Below are 24430 nucleotides of genomic sequence, written 5' to 3'. Positions count from 1 at the left end.
TATAGAATATGATGAAGTTTATCTTACACAGGCTCACCCATCACCAACAGTTCAAAAATAAGATATAATAGTCCTTGAAAAGAAGACAAAAATAGCATTGATCATGGAAATTGCTACATCCAGTGACTGCAGTGTTTTACGTACAGAAAGACACAAAGTCATAAAATACCAGGATTTACAGGCAGAAATTAGGGCAATGTGGAAGAAAGATACCCAGACAGTTCCAGTAGTAGTCAGAGCAACTGGTGTTAGAAAACAGAATTTACAATCTTACTTTACAGTAGATATGTTACTGACACATGCAACTCCATGTGACTTGCAAGAGTCAATTCTGGGCACATTGCGAGTGCTGTGAAGAGCACTTCTAGCTAATATCAAAACATTGACTCAATACTAATTTCTTGAGCTTTAATCATACTTTGACTTACGAATGGGGTATATTCCCATCATGGTATTAGAAACCCAAAAGACTTGGAGAAATTAAACCAGGAGAAGAGAAACTATGAAATTCATAATGTGTGGTAATAAAATGGAAATCAAGGAAATTAATGGTTTCTGTGCATAAAACTGTTCCCAAATGATATTATGGGAAGAGAAAAAAAATATGATAAGACTATTTGTGTGGATGGTAGAATTGTACTTTAATATTGCCTATCAGGAGTCAACTGTAGTCTAGAGCAGAAAGATCATGACCTTGTTTTCAGTATTTTGGATGCCAAGCAGAGTCTAGTATAATATGCTCACCATGATTTTTTTCTTCTTTCAGTTTATTGACTTCAGTGCATTCACATGCTAACCAGTTTAGTTCATGGAGGTTAATGTTTGGTGATGTGCTTGTAGGTGAATAGTAAGTTTCTATCTAACTAGCAGAAGCATCCTTTGTCCCATTCTGGCTTTGGGTCTCCTGGTCACTTATTTTATAAAGCTTGATATAAATGAAACATTGTGTTTGGAATGTTGTCATTTGACTTTATTCAGGATTCAGTAATTCCCCAAATAGTATGTTTACAACCGTGCTTCCGTTATGGAGTACTTTTTTTTTTTTTTTGAATCTTGATGCTCATGGAAATGCTTCCAAGATGAAGTATCGTTTTTAATGCCCTTGGTGTCCACAGTACAAATAGTGATACCATTCCTGTTTCAACTGTCCCTTATTGTGCCGTGACATTCTCATTATGGCTGTAATTATCAGTATACCATAGCAAGAGACAAAAAGTAGCACTGTACAATTTTTAAAATGCTTTCTGTTTATGATTTATGTACAGTTTATTCTCATGTATGTTATGGGAAGACGTTATTATGATTTCTTGAAAATCAGATTTTAAGTCACCAAGAAATTCACTTTAAGAGCCAAGCTCGAGTGGTGAATTTTGGCATCCATGTCGAGAACATGTAAAGGGTTAAGATCAGAGACACACTTCTTTGAAGTGCATAGAGCTTTATCTGCTCCATGTACTGCTAATTTCAAAAGAAAAGAAATGTGCCAAGTGTTTTGCCAGCTTACAAAGCCATAATGTAGTTAGCGAGCACTGTCAGAAAGACAGCTTTTGTTAAGAAAGTCAGGGACAGACTACTGGCACAGCCAGAAGGCAGAAAAATGTTTTTAATTCTGCCACTGTCATTTGCTGGCCAGTACTGGCAAGTTTAACTGCCTAGCGCAGTACCTGATCTTAATGGGGACTTCCAAGATGGCTGCATACTGATCAACAGCTTAATTTCAGCTCCCCTGGTATGAAAAAGGAAACTGATGGATAAAGGCCAGTAACTGTGCCAGTTTTAATGAATTCAGTTACTGGATAGTATGTACACTGCCTGGATGCCAACAAAGAAGAAACTTGGGGAACCAGAAAGAAAATCATCTAGAAAAAGTGAAGAGAAAATACTGACTGGGAAGAATCCTGAATGTGGTTAGCAAAAAGCAGTTCACATTCCAGCTTTGGTACGAGAAATGGCTTCCAGTAATTTAGAGTAAAAAGTAAAGAAAATGTGTTCAGAGATGATTAAAATAAATGAAACATTGAAGGAGAATATTAATTCAACAAAAGGCTGGAAAAATAAAAACTTTTAAAGAGCTATTCAGATAAGCTGATAAAAGTGCAAAACTCAGAAGTCAAAATGAAGAAAAGGCTGGCTAAGTATGACACTGCGCAAAAATTGTAGATTCAAAAAATGGTACAGTTAGAGTACATAGCACACAAGGAAAACTTGACATTTTTTGCTGTATCAGAAAAACTGGAAGGAGAAGTCTGTTTTAATTTTATGAAAGCAGAAATAAGCAAATGGACTGGTATTCCGCAGCAGGATTTGCTAAGTGTTTTGAAAGAACACTTTGTATGTATTGTCCAAACCTAGACAGAGTTGATCCTGACAAAACTGTGTTAGAATGGCAAAGTATTAAACATTGGAGATAGTAGAGTTTTTGTGAAAATGATTATTCACTGTACACAAAGTGGAAGAGAAGCAAATGTATCCCAACAATCAGGGAGTATCAAGAGACAGTTGTGAGATTCAAGCTGCTGTATCCAGCTGTCTTCAGAAGGGACTGTGCTTCTCAGTCTTCTGATAAAAAAGCTCATAGACTTTGCTAGTGAAAATGTTTCCAGTGTGCCAAAGGAAAATGTTTGAGAGAGAGAAACAAGTACAGGAGTTGACTAGAAGAATCTGGAGTCTGAATTTGGGAGATATAGATGAACAGGTAGATGACCAGCAACAGTGAAATAAGTGAATACATGTGAGATTATAAAACATCCATCACTTTTATGAAATTTGTCTTTACAAGAAAAAGTGGAAAGTTTGGACTTTTGTTAAACTTATGGGGGACTGCAAAAAGCAATACCCAACTTCATGTCATTAATGTTTAGAAGGACACTAAAAGGAAGTGGAAAGGTAATTGTAAGTAAAACAATTTTTGTTCTTAACAGTGTTTGTATAAAACATTTCATGATATGAATAGCTTGTTATGTAGTAAAACATTTCAGTTATTGTATGTGACAAAGATAACTAAATAAACAAGTACCTTTCTTTTCTTCTTCTTCTTCATCTTCTTTTTTTGGTTTGTTGGTTTTAGGAAATGTAGGCATTACAATGTAAAAAGAGAAAAAAAGATGGATAAAAACATGTTTAAGATACTATGCTGTAATCTTGGGCTGTTGAGGTGGGGGATGGGGTGTAAAAGTTCACAGATTATGTTTTCTCTTACTTTTGTATAAGAGAATGTCTGGATTAAGGCTCCTGGCTTAATTTAATAACACTTTTTGCATAAGCAAGTAAACCAGAGAGCCCTGAATGTAATGAAAAGTTTTCCTTTAGCAAATAAATGTTCAGTGTGAGTTTTGAAGTCTGCAGCTGAGGGCAGCTGTTGTTTCCAAGGAGACAAGCTGACTACAGGGGCAGGTAACAATAAAACCCACACCACTTGTTTAAAGCTAAAAGTTGATGATTTCTGAAGCATACAAACTGTTTTTCACATCTGTGAGGGGAATAAAGATAAGACAAGAACAGACAGCAATTAGTGTAAGTAGCACCACAGGCAATTACATGCACCTTAGCATTGTTACGGAAAATGTATCGTCTCATGATTATTCTTCACAAAGTGCATATTAATTTGATGTTTCTTCACAAATGAGTCAAATTAAATGTTTATAATATGGTTATATTGAAAATATATTGCAATATATAAGCATGATTATACAAAATACAGGTGTAGCTTTATATTTCAAATGCCTTCCAACTGCATTCTGTTCTCATTATCACATTGTAGTGTACTGACAACAAATTGAAGGCAAAGTAAGTACTGAAGAAGTTAATGGATGTTGCTATACTTAAAGGAGTCTGGTTTCAGAAAGTAATGCAGGGAGGAAAGAAAACAATGGCCTAGAATTGTTTGTAAGCTCTGGCCTTCTCAGGCTAAGAAATGAATCATTGTAGTGGTACTGAATGATACAAGGTGAAAAGACAGATTGTTACGCCAGGTGGTCTGTGTTTTAAAAAGACCTATTTGTCAGGTATTCATGTGAAGTTCTAAGCGAGAAGCACAATCACACACATTATTTTAAAATTGTTTCATTTCTTAAAAGCTATGTTATGTCAAAGTTCTGCATGCATGAAATTGATAAAAATGTATACAAGTAACATCATTTTCCTTTGTTCTTTGAGACTGATTTGGAAAATTTTGTGAAGGCAGTCTCACAGCACTGTGGTTTGTTTGACTATAATAAACAAAAATATTTTGCACTTCATGAGGAGTTATTCTTGAATCAACCTTAATTTTAGGTTAGATAATGCGTGGGGGTGCAGCTGCCAATTTGGGACAACAGTTTGTGTCAGGAGGGTTTAAACTTCATTATTTGAAGATTTACATATTGTTGTGAGTTTGTTTTTAAGTTAATAGTATGGGGATGCTGTTAGGGTGGGTATAAGATTAACCTACCAAACCTTAGTGGGTTCATGTAACTCAAGTTGTGCATCAACATTTTAAAGAGCTGTCATATATAATAGGAGGGAAAATATATTCTACACTATCCATATTATTTCGAATGTGAATGGTATTACAGCCATAGAGAAAAAGAAAGGATTACTGAATTATATTAAGAAATGGAGAGTGAAAATAGCAATGCTACAGGAGACACAGTTGGAAAGAAGTATACGAATTTGATAAAGAAAATATTTCACGATGGGTATTCATTAGAGTATCAGGGACACAGGAAAAGGGGAATGCTTATACTAATTGCTAGAGGATCTCCAATAGTGATAGGAAAGGGACAAAATATAATAATGGTGTATTTGTGGTAGTAAGAGGCTGCTCGGAAGGGAGGAGGATCTGCTAGCATGCATTTATATTCCACCTAAAACTGCTATTATGGAGAAGTCATCAGTTTTCAGTGTGGAATGTTACTTATAGTTGTGGACTGGAATTTGATTTGCAACAGTGAGAAGGTATCTGGTAGATCTGGAAGGGAAAATATAACAAAAGAGGACTAAAGAACTTTAGGAAAGTATTTGATATGGAACATTTGAATTCAGTAGTAGGGACTAGGAGAGAATTTACATATTATTCTCCATGGTACAAAAATTGGGCTAGACTAGACAGAAATTATATTTCAAAGGAACATATGCATTTAATTGAAAGTTTGACACACATCCAATAGCTATATCAGATCCTGCACCGATAATAGTCAATATAAAAATGCAGGGTAATGAAGTAAAAAAGAGACAGTTGCATTTCCCTACCTACATTTTAAAAAGAGCAGAATTTAAGAATGTGCAGTGAAAAATGAGTTGTTAGGGAAGACATACATTTCTTCAGAAATTATACCTAGTGTGCAGGATAAAATGAAAGTGGAGTTTAATGTATTTGTTCTCTGCTTTCTGGAGCTTTTCTCCCTGGTCCTCCGCTGAAAATGGACATATATCCAGTTGGACTTTCCCAGTAAACAAATGTAAAATAAATAAAAATAAATAAAAACAATGACAACATTTTCAATAAACTTGTAGGTATAAGGCCTTGTGGCAGAGCTCCTGCAATATCATGGTCAGATGTAGTGACCGCAGGCTCTGGTCTATGAAGGAAGATAGTGACTGGGACTTTACTCAAGATTTCTGAATATAGCTAGACATAATGGGGAGACTAGCTCTAGGCAATTTTTAATATTAACACACCAATTTCTTCACCGTGCAGAGCCTCTGGACACTACCTTTGACCCTGATACTGCAGACATTCTGCCACAAGGACCAACTCCCAAACATTTTCACTGAGAATTTTGTCTTTGTACAATATAAGCAAATGTAACTTGAAGAACCTTGCTGTGTATTAACTTACTCTAGTCAAATACATGCCTACCTGTGCTGGAAATTAGTTTATAACATCCTCCCTCCTTCAACAGAGTTGTCTTTGCACTCTAAAGGACCGATTACTAAGTTGTCCACAGTCCTTTCTCTTGATCAATAGATTACACTATATGTGCCAGTTACTTAGTCTTCCTGGATGACAGGTTTCTGCATTCAGGAAATGAAACAAAACATGTTCTACTTGGTACTTCCCTGCTAATTGCTTTATACTGGCTATAAACGGATTACTCTTTGTTATAATTTGATGTGAGGGTGGAAGCATCGAAAGAATAGCAAAAGAATAAAACACCACAATATCTTGAAAACTTCCAAATGCTTTGCAATCATACTGAAACGCTAGTTAATGAAGACAAAAAACTGCACTATAATAAATTTCAAAAATAATAGTAACCATAACCCTAAAAATTACATTCCGGACATAAATTCAACCCTAACCCCTCTCACAATAACTCATCACTCGAAACAGCAATACAGTTCAACTCTTATTTCATAGATAATATAGCATCTCTAAACAAGGATTCCCCAATATCTAATCCTAATCCTGCCCAGCACATTCACTTTCACCTCCCAACCTGTGCCTACATCCCATATAAAACTACTCTTAAACTCAAACCATGCTCTACTTCAGCTGCTGACATTCCAAGTGAGTACCTTAAAACAGCAGCTGATAGCATTGCCTACCCTGTCTCAGTCCTTATAAATAGGTCAGTCCAGGAACCCCACAGTCCGTCTCTCTGGAAAAAGTCATACATTACCACTCAGCACAAAAGAGGAAATTCAACAGACATTACTGCTTTAGACCTATAGCAATTTTATCACCCTTTCCAAAATACAGTACTTAAAGAAAATATTCAAAAACAATTGCTAAACTATCTCCTGCAGGAAGAACTCCTACCCCCCACACAACATGGATTCCATCCTTCACATAGTACTAACACTGCACTTCTATCCTATATAGATACTGTCAATAAAGCTAGAGATAAAGGCAAACCAGCCTCCCCCATATTTCTAGACTTGTCTAAAGCCTTCAATACAGGCTGTCACAACAAACTTCTACTTCAAATGACCTCATTAGATCTCTGTCACCCCAACCTTGAATGGTTCAAAAGCTACCTATCCAATAGGTATCAGTCAGTAAAATGGCACTGCACCCTCTTTCCATATCTCTCAGTGACCACCGGTGTACCACAATAGTTCATCCTTGATCCTCTCCACATTCTCACCAACACCCTCCACATATCTACACGACAGGCCTTCTTAATCCAGTACACAGATGACTCTCATTTGCACATCTGACAATGTGGTACACCTCCAAAAAATTACTCAGGAAGTTTTAACAGCAACTGAAACATGGCTTTGCAACTCACAACTTGTGCTTAACTCCCAAAAAAGCAAACTACTTTTTTTTCCTCGAGCTCTCTGTCTCCAGTAAAAATGCAAAATTTTAAGTCCTTTTTCTTGATAATATAACCACTGGATTCACTTCTCAGCAAATTATTAGAGGTGATAGTGGATGATAATCTTACATTTGACTTGCATATACAAAATTGCATAAGAAAAGCTCATCAAAAACTAGGGATGCTTTATTGAGCCAAAATCTTTCTCACCGACATAACTAAAGCTACACTTGCCAGTACTTATCTCCTTCCCACACTTCTTTATGGTGCTCCCCTCCTTAATAACCTTTAGGCATCACAAAAATCAAAACTTAAACAATGCTATAACAAAGTTGCTAAATTTGCAGCAAATACCCCTTTCAGAACCCACCACTGTATAGCACTGAAATGCCTAAATTGGTTAGAACTACCCCATCAATTAACATATACACAGCTTCTTACCTGCTATAAAATTAACCAGAATCCACCTGTTTTTCCAGCACAAAATAACATTCTACATTCCAGCGCCATTGGTGCCGCAGTATTTTTCCTTACCAACATGAACGAATGATTGAACAGCACTGAATGTGAAAACCAGTGGGACAACAGTTTCCCCCCCAGACTTCATACTGAATAATCTGAAGTCCATCTTTTGATGACATTTTTACTGCAGGTAGTTTACTAATGCAATAAAATTGTGGTTGTTCTTATCTTTTTTCTCCCTGAAATACCTGTGTACAAGTCATACAATGCAGCCCTGTCCATATTTCTACCACGAGCTGTAAATGGAATGCTTGCACTCACCTGATATTTTAACCTCTGTTGTTGTCATCAGCCAGAAGACAGAAGGTTTCTCTTTTTGAAAGGGGCAGGCTTTAAAAGGTTCTCCAGTATTTGTCACCATGGAAGAGCTTCATTTTCCCAAGGCTCACTTTCTTTCATCAGTTAAAGCAATTTGTTTGTAGGTAAGCCTTCTTCTTCTAATGTGGCAATGCATATATTTTCAGACTCACTGTTGGTAGCCACAGAATCCATTTGCTTCCCATGAGTCCTCACAACCACCCTTCAGGCCATTGCTGCGTAGTCTACAGTAAATACAAAACAAGTCTACTATACTTAATACACATAGTTCTACTGAAGGTAACCACAGTTCGACTTACGTACAGGGTTGCCACCTTCCTTCGTGGCTAAAACCGGAGTAAAGCCACGCCCCTCACACCACCAGTAACCCCGCCCACTCCACCCATCTCCCGCCCACATTCCACCCATTTTGTGACATCGCGGTGACATCACTCAACGGGAACGCCCTCTTTTTTCGTTCCTGCTGCCTGCTTTCGGCTAATTTACTATGCTTTTCTGTAATAAAAAGCATAGTAAATCAGCCGATTTACAAATTCCGATAGTCTGTTTCCTTTTTGAAACAGAATACCGGAGTTTGTACAGTGCTTTCCGGACTACTGGAGAATCAGTTTGATTTCCGGATAGTCCAGAAAAAAACGGAGGGGTAGCAACCCTACTTACGTAAGTAAAGGAAAAACTATATATTTTAGAATTAGAAACATGGCTCTTGTAGCACCTGGTGAAAGTTGTGGATTTAGCATCCCCCCCCCCCCTCAGCTCTTCAAGTGAAGAGCAAAATAAAACTGAACTTTGGCTTCTGAGATAGTAAGCTGATTGGCTTCCTACTTCCCTTAGCTGATCCATGCCTCCCATCACCTCTCCAGCAAAGAGCAAAAAAAAAGGGATTTCTGCTTATGGTGTAGCAAGCTGATTTGGAAATTTGTAAAACTCGGCTTCCTTTAGACAATAGACCTCCCATCCCCAGGGGAGGAGCAAAAAAAAAAGTTGGTACAGGCAATACACATCCAACTCAATTAAAAACAAAAGGATATCAAAGTGCCTTCTGTACCAACATTTGGTTACAAAATCAGGAAGTAGGAAGTCTCACTCATTTTGCCCTTCTCCCTACCCTTACTATGCTACTGACTAGAAAGCCCACTTTACATGAGGAGAGCATAATTATAGCAGAACAAGGAGCAAAAAAATCCTTGCAAATTATCATTAAGACAAACCAAACCGAAAAAGAAAAAGTCTATGCTTTGAAACTAATGAAATTCTGAATAGAAGCAAAATGAAAAAGAAGGAATATTTTCAGATCTGCTTAATATCATGAGTGCGAAAAACACAGAGCAACTGCAGAGTTTGGTAAAACACACATTTTCTCACATTCTGTTACAAGAGACAGATGATATTAAACACTACAAGGAAAAGAATGTGGCTCCAGAAGTGAAATTCATGTATGTCTGGAATGTTCAGATTTAAACCAGCACTCATTCGTGAAATTATAACACTGAATGCTTACAATAATATAATAAACCATGTAAGATAAATGGGAACAATGTGACAGAATTATAACAGACATAAAATTATCACTGAAGAATAAAATCGATAATTGGTAAAATAATAATTTAGCTAATAAATGTTAATGTAGGTGAACACAAGTTAAAACAAGCATAACTCTGAAGATGGGGAATATTTATCGGACTTGTTTTGTATGATTATGAAGGACCACTGTTGTTAGTTGTAGGTGAATATGAAAAGTTAAATGAATTTGCAATCTGTTAAGAAGCTGCAGGTAGCAGCACAAAGCAGTAGCAAGCCAACTACATTTGAGAAGCTGTTAAAATTGTTGGCAGATAAAAAGCAAGTTTTTCCTAAGGAAATCTGTACAGTGAAGAGCACCAAAAGTTAGACTGAATTAGGAAGTAATGCTAACCAGAATTTTATGCTGCCGGTATGGTGCTATTCACACTTAGGACTTAAGTTCATGTGAGTCCAATGTTGTATGTAATACAGCATCCATGGTGAAAAAAAAGAAGGTGTACTCACATCCTTTGGGAGGGGTTCAGAGGCAGATCTACAGAAGATAACAAAATAATCTTCTAGATGGATTTTAAGCAATTAATATGCATAAAAGGTTACTCTGGTACAACCATATTGCTTTTTAAGTGGAGCAAGTGCCCTTGGAAATTTCAAATTCACAAGTCACCTTGCCGATTTCCTGGCTGTGGGAAAAGGCAACTTAGCTCTCCTATGCAACCTTTGCACATTCTTTGACTGACACTTCATGTTAACAGAGACGCATTTGGATTTTACAGACAAAAAGTTTTTACTGTGCTCACTTGACTGACAAAATAGGCTTTGAATACCATAAAACAAAATTAAGATAATGTTACAGGCACCAGAGTCTAAGAATGCGTATGCCTGAGGCAATATCTTGGACTGGTAAATCATTTCCATAGACTTCTGTTAAACTTCATAATAGCTTCTCATCCCTTAAACTCTCTATTGCAGAACAAGTCACTATACAGGTGGGGGAGGGGTTGACAACAAACAAAATTATCTAATTGGATAGCATTGATCCTTCATTACCTGTATGGCATGTGATACTTCACATAATGAAGTTATAGAATTTATACCATTTTATCACATAAATTTTTACATGGCAAGGTAAACCCATTGCATTTCTTTATAAATTATTGCAAAAACAAACAGAAGTAATGCCTACATAGACAGGAAGTTCTTATATTGGTCTGGAGGGTGAAGCATTTACTAAGCTTATTTATGGAGAGAGAGTTACCCTGGACTTCACCACCAATTGGTATCCTTTTTTTAATTCCAGGAATCGGGTGCCTCTAAACATTGTAGTGTGCTTACAACATTGACCTTCCTTCTTAGAGCCCTGCTACATATGTGTGTGTGTGTGTGTGTGTGTGTGTGTGTGTGTGTGTGTGTGTGTGTGTGTGTGTGTGTATATATATATATATATATATATATATATATATATATATATGTGTGTGTGTGTGTATATATATATATATATATATATATATATATATATATATATATATGTATGTATGTATATTTATTTTTTTGAATGAGAAAGAATCAAGCAACACAAATCATTCTGTCTGACCTAAGGGAAACCAGTTGAAGCAAGTACCATTGTCACCCTGCATTTGTAGCACATCTCTGTGGTTACAAAGTTACCAGTGATACAGGTCATGAAGAGAGATGCTATGAATTACCTAGTACTAGCACAACTATGTAACAGTGGTGTGCGTACTTTGCCTTTTCTCTTGCACAAACATGACAATAACAGCTGTCAGTTTGACAAGGTACATTACCATGTAGACCAGAATTGGTAGTACAGCAGAAGTCATCTTCTGAAGTATGAGGCTGTGCCTTACTATGTGTTTACCTGCACACTGTCCCTAATGCAATAACCTCATTGTGGTTTTAAGGCAGGACCAATCTGCATCACAGCACAGCTTTCTCTGATCAGCAGTACCTACAGCAAACTGGAAGAAGAAGCCCCCATAGAAGTCATCTGTTTGGCTCTTAGCATAGCTTTTGACATCATCTGCTCCACTCTCCTACTAGCTAAGCATCTGTCCCCTTAACTGATTCTCTTAATAATGCAGAAAAGGTTCTAGTTTACAGTAATTATCTCAAGTATTAGAACTTTAGAATGATTCCACTAAAGGGTCTATATTAGGGCCACTGGTCTTCACTATTTATGTTAATTCAGACTTTATTAGGAATGTCTGGCAGAGCATTATCTGTTAGGCAGATGAATTTGTCCTCAGTAAGTTGTATCTCAACCCAACTGTATGAGAAATCAATAACAACAAGATCTCTTTACGCTTCTCAGCTCAGTAGCCTGAAAGCTAGAAAACAAATCATGTTAAAATGTAGATGAAGCTAAAGCTATGTTGATCATGACCAATAACAGGAAAAATCTTGTTTCAAAACTTGGGCCCCAACAAGAATTATACTTAGAACAGCTTCCTCCTTAATATTTCTTGACATACTTCCTTACCTCTCAAAAGTTCTCACTTCATGTGTGGGACCCAAACAGTAGAAAATCACCTAGATTCTAAAAGCCTACCACAGAGGCATACAATTCTTCATGACAGATATGCAACATACACTTGAAACGTGGGATGGGAAACTCTCTCTTTTGCAGGGTGCAGTCCTCCCCTTGCAGCCATATCTGAAACAAGTATGTTTTGGCTACAAATTGTGTAACTTAAAATCTGCTGTTTTAATATACTGTTCTACGAAACAAACATCATTGTATAACCCTATCTATGGAAAATGTCTGCCCTTCCTGTTCAATGTTTTCTATTGACTATGTGCACTTTTCTTTCAAACTGTTGCAAACTGTATCATCTGCACTGTGGCTCTGTCAAGTGTGGTTGTTTCTCTATTAATTGTTTCTTGTGATATCTTCACTCCAACAGTTTTGTCTCAGTTACCCTCTGCATCCCTCATCATTCCATTTCCTGCAGGTGCAAAACTTTTATCTTACCAAATCCCCCAACATCTGGAACTCTTTTCCACAGTATATTCGCTGAACATCTACATTCCATTGGATAGCAGTGCTTCTTGAAGAGATGAACACCAAATGTATAATGAACATTTAGAGATTAAAATGCAGAGCATCACAAGACTCCAAAGAAACTATTCTGTGCACACTGGAAGACTCTCAGAGAAACACTTTTTTTTTTTTTGGGGGGGGGGTGTTATAACAATTAATAAATTATTACATGTTAAAAATCTGGAGATTTCATGTTACGTGAAAGTGATAATACATTCCCTACCCCAGTTATATATAATTTTATTAATCTTTCATAAGATCATCAGAAATTTTCCTTACGAAGAAACAGACGTAAACAGGAAGAAATATAGCATATGTACATCAAAAACGCATACACACATGTGCATGTGCATCCCTGTAACATGTGCCCCTATTACCTACAAGCTTCAATAAACAGATTTTAAGCAGAAGCTCTGACTCAATGTCAGCATCATTGCTTTGTAGTAGACATATACCTAATAGTGTTTGTATCACTGGTTTGGTTGCTGGCTAGTGTGCCTTTTCTGTGGAGTTTTTACCTGCCTTGTGATTGCAGAGATTCTTGACAGGGTCTCAATTTCCTCCCAGATTGCAAACTCACATTGACAGGTAAAATATCAGTCCCACAAATTGTCTGCATGAATGCGTTTGCAATATGTATGTGAGTGACTGTGCACCCTATTCAGGACTGGATCAGTGCCTTATACCCCCCCATCCAGGACTGGATCAGCACCTTACAGCCCCTTTCAAGACTGGATCAGTGCCTTACAGCCCCCATTCAGGACTGGATCAGTGCCTTACAGCCGCAATCCAGGATTGAATCAGTGCCGTACACCCGCAATCCAGGACTGAATCGGTGCCTTATACCCCCCCCCCCCCCATCCAGGACTGGATCAGTGCCTTACATCCAGTGGTTGCCAAGTCATGCTTAGCTTGCCCTCAACTGTAAATATATTAACCAGGTTTCAGCAAATGAATGACTGAATAAAAAAATATGCAAAACAGTAGGCACAAAAACATTTCTTCTTAATGACAAGAGTAAATGAAAGATTATTCTCGTCTTTACATATTTTATTTTTCCACGTATTCAAAAGAGGGAACATTTGCTAATATAAAATACGTAACTTTAGCATATCTACACAATATATAGTAGGCAGATCATTATGCGTCGGATGAATAATGGAGCAAGGGCTTCAGTTTTATCTGTAGCAGAATAAATAGCTGAAACTATTCCTGTAAGTAGACAAAGGCATGAAGGATTTCTCATAGTCAGTAAAGCAACAGTGCAATCATAAACCACATGGTGGTGACTTACAAGATTTGTATGCAGCTAACCTGTTAATCAAACTATTAAACAGCTTTTATGTAGCATACATTCTTTAAGGCAGGCTAATCTTTTTGGTTGCCACATAAATATTGCTGAAAATAAATGTGGATGCAATATCTACAATTACAGAAAAGATTGTTTAGTCATTAATGACTTTTTTTTTTTTTTGTATTCTTTAGACATCCGCGGTGGTGCAGCGGTAGCGTTGTTGCCTCACAACAAAAGGTTCTCCCGTTCGATTCTTGGCTGGAGTGTAGGGAGTGCCTTCTGTGTGGAATCTGCATGTCCTCCCCACGGTTGGGTGGGCGTTTGAAAGACATGATGGGCATGCCTTCGTTGATGGTTGAACGTCAAGCTGGCACCTCAGCGTTCGTGAAAATCTACTGCCAATCATTAGTGGACCGGAGTTCCGCTGTGGCGACCCCTAACCGGGAAATGCCGAAAGACAAACAACAACACTTCTGAGAAGCTACACAGTCTCATCCTATCCTCCATATCTGAATTCCTTAAAAGTGGCCAGAAATCATAATACTATGCTTAGTCTTAAATCTGCATTTGTACTTACAGTTTAACTTCATTTACTGTAGTGGACCTTTGTTACAGTTTCCTCATTACAGCAGTGACAGGTATCTCCAAATAAACACTGATTTAGGGTGTGCTGGGGGAATGCTTGGCCAGTCTAGTCTACCATTTTCTCAGCTTATTGAAAATTTCAAGATAATATGCAGAGTCTGTATGTCCTGCCCGTGTTTGTGTGGGTTTCTTCTTGGTGGTCCGGTTTCTTCCACATTCCAAAGACATGCAGTAAGTGGATTGGACAATCTAAATTGGATTTAGGTGTGAGTGTACATGCAAGTGTGTGGTGTGGAAGAACTACTAGGGCAGGGCTAGCCAACTGGTGGTGTAAACCTTGGCTCTAGATGATTGTCGCTGTTGAAGTGACATCCTGACCCCATTTGCAAAAATGGGAAAAGGGTTGTGGATGAATGGATGCAACGTCATACTGCATAGTATTAATATTCCTTCATGTATGTACCTTGATTTCTTGCTTTCTTGTACTGCTTTTGACTGCACGTCGTTGTCATGAATGGCAGGAATGTTTGTGCATATACCACCCTCTTTGTGAAACATTACTCCATGACATCACATCTGCACTGGCATTGTACTAGTTTCAAACTCTGTGGCCTTGCTTTAGTAAAGATTTTTCACTCAGAAGTGCTTCTCTGTAGAAGACAGCCTGTCACAGACCTGTTATGCTTGTTGTTATGCGGAGACCGTCAGTGATGTAATCTGAGCTGAGCATGGGTTTTTTTGATAGCTGGAAGTCAGGAAAAATGCACGACTGAATGCTAAGTGGTCCCTCATTTTCTTGGTTTTCCACCTAGGAACATACTTATGCAACACATTCCCCTCTACTGACATGCTGAATGTGCTAGAAAAGGCAAAAGGTTGTCAGGACATAATGCACTATGCATTTCTCCCATAACCCTTCAACAGGGAATGGAGAGATGATCTCTAGGTACTTAATCCCTTCCTGCCCCAAGCCAACCCTCTATCATCTGACATCTGATGTGAAATATAATTCTTGTTATTGCAGATGGAGCCCCTGCTTTTGCATGACAATGACGTTTTTGTTTTTGATGCTTTATTTAAAAAAACACACACACACATACTCATGCATACCCAGGCATATTCATTGATACTGTGGAAGCTTTCTCAAAAGTTAATGAAGGGAGTGTGTCAAATAAGTATTTATAACAGTATATGACACACAAAAATTAAAAAAAAAAAACATACAGTGGGAAAATAAATAAATCAAAAACATATAGTGGGACTACCTAGTATCTTAGACACATTTTCACAAGCAGTAGAAACACCTCAGTACAAATCTTACAGTCTGTGTTCTCCAGCAGTGAATTCTTGGGGTACAGTGCCATTTTTGATTGCTTTACCAAGTGCATATATATCACTGGTACTGAAGACTACAGTGAGTGTATTTGTAAAACTGCACTTTTCTCATATTATTGGTTATGTGAAGCTCTGGGGTTTAACTCATTTGTCATGGTGTCTCCCTTTGAAAATTGGCAGCTGATGTCTGTGGATCACATCCGATCAGGCATGGGAAGTTAGGGTGACATGTGTTAAGTACATGGTTCCGGTATCTGTATGGCAAATGCATTTCTAGGTATTATATAATCTATTACATTACCAGCAAAGCACAGACTTAACAGTATGCATCATGTAAGACTTTCAAGTGTGCAGAATACAAAATTGTCTTTACTCCATGACTAATCCATCTTTTACATCAGTGGTCACATGATTAATTAATAAAGGTTGCTATTTTTTGTATCTTTATTTACTTTCTGGTTGGCATCTCCTGCTCTGCAATGCCTCCTTTGAATACAGATGGACCCTCAGGCAGGGTAAGTTTTTTTTCATGTGAAATTACATTTGTAGTTGCATGTCTATGTGGTTCTAAACAATCTTTTGTATGTGGCTTGTTGACCTAGAATTATTCAGCTGGAATGCAACATGGAATTTAATTGAGGTTACACTTCTCTCTGGGAAAGCCGGCTGATGAACTGGAATCTTTTGATGTTTAAATGGGTAGTTTATAGGTAGTGCATTCTTAAGCAATATCTGTTTAAACTCTGGTCATCTATTTCCACTGCAGTTATAACATTTTGCCTGTTAGAAACCTAGAGGAGAATAACTATGTTTTACAGACGGATCACATATGTCACACAACTGACTGTATAATATAAGCAGATCACAAACATTTTCATTTCTTATTAGCTGTACAGACATCCAAAATTGTAAAAGGGTATAAGTAAGTTAAAGAAATATCTCTGCTAGGTTACATATACAAATGTACATGTCAGTTCCTCTGCCTAGTCATGTACTGAATTTGCTTCTGTTTTGTCCTTTTCTTCCTGTTAGGTTGCTATGAAATCTTTGAACAGAATCAGTGACATATAAACCACATTGTTACCATACTGGAAAATGGTTTACTCGTGTGCAAATTAAAGTCATTCATGTCATCTATTTTAAAGATAAACTCGGAACACTTTTATTCAACCTTTTCATAAAAATAACATAAAGTTCATATACTGTCACATGCAGATTGTTTTGTACTAAAAATATATTAGAATGCATCATAGTGTAAATAACCTTATTTTGCAATGCAGTTTATGCCTGTACTGTACTCTACAACTGTATCTCTTGTACCTGGAATGAAAGCTTTGAATAGTATTTCCCTGTTGGGCCCTGGTCGTAACCGAAAAGGGTCAATGGACCAGTCTGCTTACATGAATAAAAAATACAATAATTTAAAATAAATAAACTGAGGGTACTCTACAAGAAGAAGGGCCAGTTAGATGTGAATACTGGTACTGAAGCCTTTGAATAATTTAGAGTATCTTTGTATCCCCAGCTCTCTTTAAAAATGTTAAGGACAACTGTAGAACAAACTAGTTTTCTAAGAGAGGTATGCAAAATGCACATTAGTCCATCACGCAACACTTAGGATATAGCTTGAATCACATTAAAGTCAATGAAGACACCTTGCTTCAGACTCATATAACATAAATGGGGACACAATCTGTGTATAATTGCAGCTTCAGCAAAGCTAATACAAATTTTCATTATTTGCTGTGTTACTAACTAGTGCTGGCACCTTATTTTCTCTTGTTTGAAGCATTTGGTGATGCTACAGATGATATAGAAATTGGAATTTTTTTTTGTTTAGTTTGTATTTAATAACTTGAAAACTGCAGAATTCTGGGGATTTTTATTGCTTTGGAAGAGATACAGAGGGGTCTCTTCAGGGAAAGTGTTTAGTGTAAAGCATTCTGCTCGATAGCTGTACTGGACAGTACATTGTTTTTTATGAGGTGGGATCTTAAACATGTTGCATAAACATAATTCTATAGTTATTTCAGAAGACATATTTGTCTTTATCAGATGATGTTATGTGATCCTATCTCGCCTACATTCTGTACTGATGGGCTCGGAGCCGATCCCTCGGCTCCGACTCGGCACGCTTATGCTATAGAGCGAGGCCTCTTATTGGCTGAGCTATCTTTATCCCAGGATGCACCACCACTAATCCCCCAGATCTCGTTTGCCGCTTACAAGCATAGACATGGTCTCAACTTGGCTGGGCTAAGTACTAATTTTTTTAGGCTTTTCCTGTCAGAAATTTGCTGATTTTCAACCCAAAAGCTGTTTTAACAGCTATTCTTGTGTTTTGAGTGTGTATTTGAGATTTCTGTTGAGAAATTGTGTGTTTTCGCAAAGGGAAGGTTTCCCGTTTTAGTTAGAGGGGCCTTCCCCTGTTGCTTTACTTTCTTGGTTTTTCGTTTGTGGGTCAAGTACCCGTTTAAGTTAGAGGGTCTTGACTCTCTCTATCTCTCTCTCTTTGTATATTTTTCATTGTACTGTACTTGTGCAGATTTAAAAAAAAAGATAAGATATATATTCATACTGTGACAAACTTTTTCTTTTTGCTGACAACTGTGTTTGGGCTATTTTGGCCATGTCAAAAGAACACAAACCCTCCGGGTTTAAAAAATGCACGAGGTGTGGTTTTAAAATGTCCATAACGGACGACCACTCCTCGTGCGTCTATTGCTTAGGCGCCAAGCACCTACAAGAATCGTGTAGCGTGTGTCACGCCTTTTCATCTAGAGTCCTCCAGGAGAGGAAAAACAAATTAATCCTGAAGGGGTTAATTAAGCCATCCTTCGAGGAGGCTTTATCTTCCTCTCCTTCTCCTTCAAAAAAGAAGAAAGCGCCGGCTCCGACCAGTCAGTCGGAACCGACTGCTAAAAAATCTAAGCAGACTTCTCCATCGGCTCCACGGACTTCGGAGCCGAGGGCGGAACGGTCTGCCTCGATGCCTCCAGCCTCGACCCCTCTGGTTTCGGAGCCGAGGACTGGGGCATCGAGAGGCGGGTCACCTTCATCGGCTCCACTGATATTGGAGCCGATAAGGGTTACCGGCTCAGACTCTTCCCCCTCGGAGCCGAAGTCCTTATCGGCACCGAAGGAAATTGCCTTACGATCTCCATCGGAGCCGATAGTGGTAGAGTCCATTCGGAGCCAGTCCCCGAGTCCTTCGGAGCCGATGGAGAAATCGGTTCGGGTCCGATCGGTATCCTCTAGATCATCCAAGATGTCTGATTTGGGCATCGACAGGGTGCTCCTTAGACTCTTCCAGTCTTCGGTGTTCCAAAAGCTAGTTTCGGCTCCAGCCCATTTGGCTTCGGAGCCGATGGTCCACTACCCTACTATGGTTCCTCCTCCAACAGCTTCGGCACCGTTGGAGCCGGTGCTGGTGGAACCGGTGGAGGTTTTAGGGTCGGGCCCGACCCTTGCTCCAACTCCGGCTCTTGGGTCGGAGTTCAGTACACGGACTTTTTCCTTCGGCCCTGGGGGGGAGGCTTCGGGACTGATGCTTTCGGTCCCAAGTCTCCCTCTTGGTGCGTCGGCGGCGTGAGTGCCGTCCACTGTCGTGGCCACGGAGGTGGGGCCCCCCCCCAGGATTCTGGTGGTCCCGCCTTCAGGGCTAAGAGGAGTGCGTTAGCCAAATCTTCCTTGGCTACCTCCACGGTTTCCCCAGCTCCTTCCCTGCATACGGAGACTGGGTCTTTGGCAGTCCCCCTGTCCTTAGACAGCGGAGCCCCGGAGCCTCAGGTTACCCCCACTGGGGTTTCTCCCCCTCCTGGAGGTCCTTCTGAAGCCTCTTCGGAAGAACCCCCCAGGAAGAGATCGTGCAAGAGGAAGCACGTTGACTCCCCTGACGAGTCTCTTACATCAGACACTGATCTCGATGATGCAGAGGGGTCCCCGAAGTCGTCCTCGGATGATGTCTCCTTTGCAGACATCCTGGAAGCCCTAAAACAATGAGGCGGCTGGCAGTCCAAACCTCCCTCTGCTGATGAGTCGGTGTTCCTGAAGGCTTTCGGGGCTCAGCCCTCCGCCTCCTGGGTGTCTCCGCCCTTCGATGAGCTCTTGGATTTGATCTGTCGAAGGGCGTGGGAACACCCAGACTCTGTGGAACCGGTGCCTGCTTGTCCGAATAAGTTCCTCTCGGCACCCCCTGAAAAAGAGTTCCTGACTAAAGGTGTGGCTGTAGATGCTTTGGTGGTGGCATCTGCTACCCAGCAAGATGTAGCAGAGGCTTCGACGTCTGTCCATCCTCCTAATAAGGAGTCTAGGAGCATGGATCGGTACGGGAAGCGCACCCTGAGTTCAGCGGCCTTTACTTTGAGGTCCTTGAACTACCTTACGCACTTTACCAGATTTCAGAGGGATCTGATTAAGGAACTATCCGATACCCTCTTGGGTAACCTGCCTGAGGAGCTGGCCCAAACTGTTGGCTCTCAGCTGGCTACAATGTCGTCCATCTCAAACTCGTCCATGAGGCTCATTTCTTATGCGGCCGAAGGGGCGAGTAGAGCGGCGGGTACAGGCATTGCTCTACGGAGACAAGCCTGGCTCCGCCTGTGTCATTTCGCGGAGGCCTTTAAGTCTTCCTTTGCCGACGCCCCCTTTGATGGGTCCTCCCTGTTTGGACCCAAGGTAAAGGACACACTGACCCGCTGTGAACAGGAGGGTAAGACTCTGACTGCCATAGGGGCACGATATTCCACTCCCTTTCGGCCTTATCCCAAGGCTAAAAGAGGAGGGAAGATGTGGTTCCGTAGATCTCAGAAGCCTTACCCCTCTCAGCAGGAGGATCCCCCTTCCAGAGGCAGGGGAGGGGGAAATTCTTCCGGAAGATGCCGTCCCAGAGGCGGCAGAGGCCCTCGCAACACTGGAGACCGCGAGTCCTTTCGTGGCTCTTCAACCTTTCACAGTCCCTGAGGGATTGCCAGGCTGTGCAGCTCCGGAGCCAGTCGGGGGTCGTTTCTCGAAGCACCTAAAAGCCTGGGAAGGTATCACTCAGGACCGATGGGTGCTTCGAATTATTGCCGGAGGCTACTCCATCCCATTCTCTCATCCCCCCCCTCAGTCCAAAAAAATCCCGGACCCGCCACCCAGTCAGCGGGATACTGCAGCCTCAGAAGTTTTAAAGCTGCTGCAAAAAGGAGTCATCCAACCGGTCCCCGCAGACCAGATTGGATTAGGGACTTACTCAAGATTCTTTTTGGTGCCAAAAAAGACCGGGGACTTGAGGCCCATTTTGGACCTCAGCATCCTAAACCGTTCAGTCAGAAAGTCCAAGTTCCGAATGGTCACCCTACAAACCATTCTCCCATTGCTGGAGAAGGGTGTTTGGATGTGCTCCATAGATCTCAAGGACGCTTATTACCATATCATGGTACATCAAGCGTCCAGGAGACATCTGCGCTTCAGCCTAGGAGGCAGTCATTTTCAGTTTCGTGCGCTGCCCTTTGGTCTCACCACAGCCCCCAGGGTGTTCACCAAGTGTTTGGCAGTCGTGACTGCTCACCTGAGAAGTCTAGGATTCCAGGTGTTTCCGTATCTAGACGACTGGCTCCTAACTGCCACCTCCAGGCATCTACTACTGCAGAGCCTTCAAGCCACTATATCACTGGGCAGTTCCCTTGGAATCACCTTCAATTGGCCAAAGTCTGTGTTGCTGCCATCTCAACGAATAAGATTCATAGGGGTAGAGATAGACTCAAACCGAATGCGGGTCTATCTACCTACAGACAGAATACAAACCATACAGACTCAAGTTTGAGCCTTACTTCCCAGGTCCAAAGCTCCAGCCAGGATGGTCCTGCAGCTATTGGGATCCATGTCTGCCATGGTTCTTCTAGTCCCCTTGGCAAGGTTGCACATGAGAATCCTCCAGTGGCTTCTTTCAGCTCAGTGGTCCTTTCAGGAACTCCCTCTCAGTCACCTCATATGGATCACGGAGTCTTGCAAACGGGACCTTCGCTGGTGGCTAGTGCCCTCCAATTTGGATCAGGGACGACCCTTTGTTCTACCTCCTCCAGCGGCCACTTTGACCACGGACGCCTCCCAGATGGGGTGGGGGGGCATTCCCTGGGCAGGTCAGTCCAAGGCAAATGGCACCCGGAAGAGACTCTTCTTCATATCAACATCCTAGAAATGAGGGCAGTACTTCTGTCCCTTCAAGCCCTTCATGATTATCTCCCTCAAGGCGTAATTGCTGTTCACTCAGACAACATGTCAGTTGTCTGGTACCTGAACAAACAGGGAGGGACCAGATCCTATCCTCTTTGCAGGGAAGCCATGAGAGTTTGGGAATGGGCAGTCTCGACCAAACGCTTCCTAGTGGCTACTCACATACCGGGCAAGTCCAATGTGATAGCCGACAGATTGAGCAGAACCATCCTCTCTCCTCACGAATGGTCTCTGAATATGACAGTTGCAAGTCAGATTTTCAGCGAATGGGGAGTCCCGTGTTGCGACCTCTTCGCGACTCCTCTGAATGCGAAGTGCAAATAATTCTTCTCCCTAACCCCGGCTCCGGGGAAGAGCCCCATGGACGCATTAGTCCATCCTTGGCCCACCGGCTTGCTTTATGCCTTCCCTCCAGTTCCTCTCCTTCCCAGGGTGATTCAAAAGGCATCTCTCTTGGGGAGCAAAATGATCTTAATTGCTCCTTACTGGCCTCGTCAAGTATGGTTTCCCTATCTTTCGAAATATGCTCTGGAAGGTCCATGGTTCCTGGATCAGATCCCAGACCTACTGGTTCATCAGTCAGGACTATTCCACCAGTCCCTTCACACCTTAAAATTGACGGCTTGGCTCCTCCTCTTCCGACTATAGTCAGGAGTCATACTTTGGATCCAGATGTTGTACACATATTATCTTCGGCCCATAAGTCTGCTACAAAGAAACTGTATTCTAGCAAATGGAAAAGATTTGCTATTTGGGCTCAACTCCGGGGCCTGGACCCCATTTCTATTCCCGTGGCAGAAGTACTAAAATTTTTAACTTCTCTCTTCAATCAAGGCTCTTCAGTTTCTACCATCAAGGTACAATTGGCAGCGATTTCCAATTTTCACAAATCCATAGACCCACCTTTAATGAGCAACAGATTGTGTAAGACCTTCTTGAAAGGTGCTGCTCTATTAAGACCTCTGATTTCTCATCCTGCACCTCCATGGGATCTCGATATAGTGTTACGCGCCTTGACTTCCTTCCCCTTTGAACCGGCGGCTACATGTGATCTAAAGTTTCTAACATGGAAGACAGCCTTTCTGGTGGCAATCACTTCTGCCAGAAGAGTTTCAGAGCTTCAAGCTTTGTCAGTAAAACCCCCGTACTTGGTTTTTCACAAAGACAGAGTATCCCTCAGGCCAAATCCTTCCTTTGTCCCTAAAGTTTGTTCTAGTTTCTGCTTACAACAATCGTTAGAACTTCCAGTCTTTTTTCCAAAATACTCTAGCAAAGCGGAATTCATATTCCATACACTAGATGTCCACAGGCAGTTACGTTTTTACTTAGACAGGACCAAACAAACAAGGAAAACAGATCAGTTGTTTGTATCCTTTGCAGACAATAAATTGGGCAAAGCCGTCACAAAGGTCACTATTGCCAAATGGATCAGGGACTGTATTACTTAAGCTTATTTTTATTCTAATAAAGAGCTTACCACCGCTGTCAAAGCTCATTCTACAAGGGCTATGGCTACTTCGATAGCTTTTCATTCTAAACTTGCCATTAGTGACATTTGTGCTGCGGCTACATGGTCTTCCCCGCACACTTTTATTTCCCACTACAAATTGGATGTGGCATCTAGAGGACGAGGTTCATTTGGTTCCACAGTGCTCAGGAGTGTTTTCCAGTGAGCCACCCGGGATTTAGGTGCTAGGGACGCTGTCCCATCAATACAGAATGTAAGCGAGATAGGATCACATAACATCTTTTAGTTATGTACTCACCATAACTTTAGATGTTTGGGATCCATCTCGCCTACATTCCTAATAACCCACCCTCCTTCCCCCTTCCTTGGAGATCAGAGGATATCAGAAGGTCCGAATCCTGTTGTTTCATCTTGAAACATCTAACAATGTTATATAAACAGTTGTGCATGTGTGCATGAATGCGGACAAACAAGATCTGGGGGATTAGTGGTGGTGTATCCTGGGATAAAGATAGCTCAGCCAGTAAGAGGCCTCTCTCTATAGCATAAGCGTGCCGAGTCGGAGCCGAGGGATCGTCTCCGAGCCCATCAGTACAGAATGTAGGCGAGATGGATCCCAAACATCTAAAGTTATGGTGAGTACATAACTAAAAGTTTGTGTCTTTGCAATATCAGAAATAGAAGACATTGAAATTATATCACAATGTCACCAGTGTATCAGCAAAATGAATTTCTCCATGTTTCTGGGCCACATCATGCTCCTTTGGAGTAGGGAATTTAGTAATAGGGTTTGAACTGCATGTAACTGAGGGTTTTAGACAGAGGACCGTTTGGAATGTCTCATTGGGACAGAAACACTTGTTTCA

The 24430-nt window shown here is 40.6% G+C and overlaps 1 protein-coding gene across 4 annotated transcripts in view; it reads left to right on the top strand.

Moving 5' to 3' along the window:
• LOC122787177 (transducin-like enhancer protein 4) overlaps positions 1-24430 on the top strand; it is a 728148-nt gene that overhangs the window by 341305 nt on the left and 362413 nt on the right. For all 4 annotated transcript variants that reach the window (XM_044053755.1, XM_044053754.1, XM_044053756.1 and 1 more), the window contains one exon: positions 16379-16395. In XM_044053755.1, coding sequence (XP_043909690.1) covers positions 16379-16395 — 17 coding nt within the window. The remainder of the gene's footprint in view (positions 1-16378; positions 16396-24430) is intronic.

Source organism: Protopterus annectens, chromosome 13.part0, assembly GCF_019279795.1.
Source record: "Protopterus annectens isolate FY-2018-M chromosome 13.part0, PAN1.0, whole genome shotgun sequence".
Lineage (NCBI taxonomy): Eukaryota > Metazoa > Chordata > Ceratodontiformes > Protopteridae > Protopterus > Protopterus annectens.
This window is presented reverse-complemented; position numbering and strand designations above follow the sequence as displayed.